The sequence below is a fragment of the Amblyomma mixtum genome, chromosome 3, assembly GCF_055824585.1.
Source record: "Amblyomma mixtum isolate Tamu chromosome 3, ASM5582458v1, whole genome shotgun sequence".
In the NCBI taxonomy this organism is placed as follows: Eukaryota; Metazoa; Arthropoda; class Arachnida; order Ixodida; family Ixodidae; genus Amblyomma; species Amblyomma mixtum.
In genome coordinates, this window is record NC_143014.1 from 187,043,308 (window position 1) to 187,045,423 (window position 2,116).

The following is a 2,116-nucleotide window of genomic DNA, read 5'->3' on the forward strand; positions in this document are numbered from 1 at the left end:
CAGACACAAATTCATATTAGTTGTCAACATCTTACCTCTAGGCTATCACAAATATGCATTTGTGATTGCTGTCATTGCAATCATTTTCTCTCCTAAGAATTTTGATGGTATTAATATGCATTTCTTGTTTATAAAGCATACTATTAAGTGACACACATCCTGGCCGCAGCGGCCGTGTTTCGAGAGGCGAAACGCAAAAGAGGCTCGTGTGCTGTATGTTGTCAGCGCGTTAGAGGGCCAGAAATGTTCTAAATTAATCCGAAGCCCTCCACTACGGCGTCCCTCATGCCCATGGGTGGCTTTAAGACGTTAAACCAAGGAATTTACAAGCTTATTGGCTCATCAGTCTCCAGTGTTGACCAACCGTCTACGAGAAACGGACCGACAACCCCACGTGAACTCATCGGCAGTGCCTACATCATCAGGAAAGAAAGAAAAATAAAATTTTCTCCGAAATCGGTCTCGACCCAGGCCGGCGCGAACAGATCAGCTTCACTACACCATTACATGAGCACAAGACCTCCCGCGCACTTAGCTGCCACTATTTTTCTATTTTTCTGCAAAGAAAAGTTCATAGTCGGTCTGCAATCCCTTCAGCCTTTGGACAGGAGCTCAACGGTGAGATCCAGTTAAAGCACCAACCTTTGAAACGGCCTCCAACACAACAGGGCGATTCGGCCCCTCAATATATAAAAATGCTTACGTGAGAGAAGCGCCATCACGCCCCAAGACGCGCCGTCAGCCTAAAGCTCACAGTGGCATGGTTGGTAACTTCTAGGGCATCAACCAGCAAGGCATCTTTACCGGCCCACTCGAACTGCCGCGTTTGATCTCAGGGGACAGCGGGGAAGCGAAGAAGCGCGGGGCACGAAATAATATGGGGGCAGACTATCCGGATCGTGCTAGAAGTTCGTCTGTGGCTGGGCTTATGTGGGTCTTGGCCAGAACGTCTGGACATTTTTTCTTTAACACTAAATGTGCCACACGGCATAAAAGGTGCATTCAGTAAGTAATGCTATGAAGCGTTACAAAAAAGCCTCGTTAAGATAATTCGGTCAGAACTTTGGCGGCAAGTGAGGCACTTCCATGTATGCCTACATATCGTCACGTCGTCGCAAGTGAGTCCACAACATGACTGGAAAGTGGTTCTGAAGACAATAACCCGTGAGGCTTCAAGTATGGGCGAATTTCTGTAGAAGCAATGCCTGCGGATCTTGGAAGAATTCTAGTCTAGTGTGTGTCTTGTCTGTTTCTCGGTCTCTGCCCGCTGTTTTATTCGCGCTAGCTAACATGTCGCGTTGTGAAGGTATAGGATGCGCAATCAAAGGACGAACCACGAAGAAAAACACAGAGACACACACAAGCGCTTGTGTGTGTCTCTGTGTCTTTCTTCGTGGTTCGTCCTTTGATTGCGCATCCTATACCTTCACAACATCATGTACCAGCTAGGCCCAACCCAAGTTTTATTGAAACATGTCGCAGCCAGTGTCCCAGCACCAACTAGCCCAAGTTTCTTGTTTAAAGAAAGCATGCATTCCGGTGATGTGTAGAAAGTCACATAAACTTCGAGCATAAATGTTTTCCGTTAATCACAAGTGGAAATGCGAGTAATTACTGGAAGACAGGCCTTGTCTTTCGAAGAACACGAGCGTGCACCAGTGAAGTTTGTGGGCATGTGTACAGTAGGCGGAGCACATTGCTGGCTGAAACGGGTGCTTCGCTGTCAGGGCATTTTTCCGGTCCTGGGATCTTTGCACTTCGCCACTGGTACCGAACTGCATGTGTAAGGGTCACTCAGACCTGCAGCCGCCTCAGATAGATCTCCTACATCCGTGATAGATCGGGGGAAGTGGTTACGTACACGGAGGAATGAGAGCACGTGAACGCTGCCTGAAGGAGGGTAAAGATGTTAAAGGCGTCAGAAGTGGGTCTTTCGGCAAAGAGCTGGAGGGAGTTTGTGGTATGTCTGTTGCACGAGAAAGCACGTGAGCTGCGTTGTTATGGACATCTGTGTTAGCTTGAACCCAGTAAATGAGTACAGGCACCGGATAAGATTTACAAGCCGGATGTGTGGCCTGGTGAACCCGAAGGATACCACGGACTTTCTTTACATGAC

General features: G+C 48.0%; 1 protein-coding gene across 1 annotated transcript in view; it reads right to left on the reverse strand.

The window, feature by feature from the left end:
• Window positions 1–323: 323 nt before the first annotated feature.
• LOC149353001 (uncharacterized) overlaps window positions 324–2,116 on the reverse strand; it is a 16,327-nt gene continuing 14,534 nt past the window's right edge. Inside the window, exon 5 of the mRNA XM_089575753.1 lies at window positions 324–367. Within this exon, the coding sequence (XP_089431879.1) occupies window positions 324–367 (44 nt within the window). The remainder of the gene's footprint in view (window positions 368–2,116) is intronic.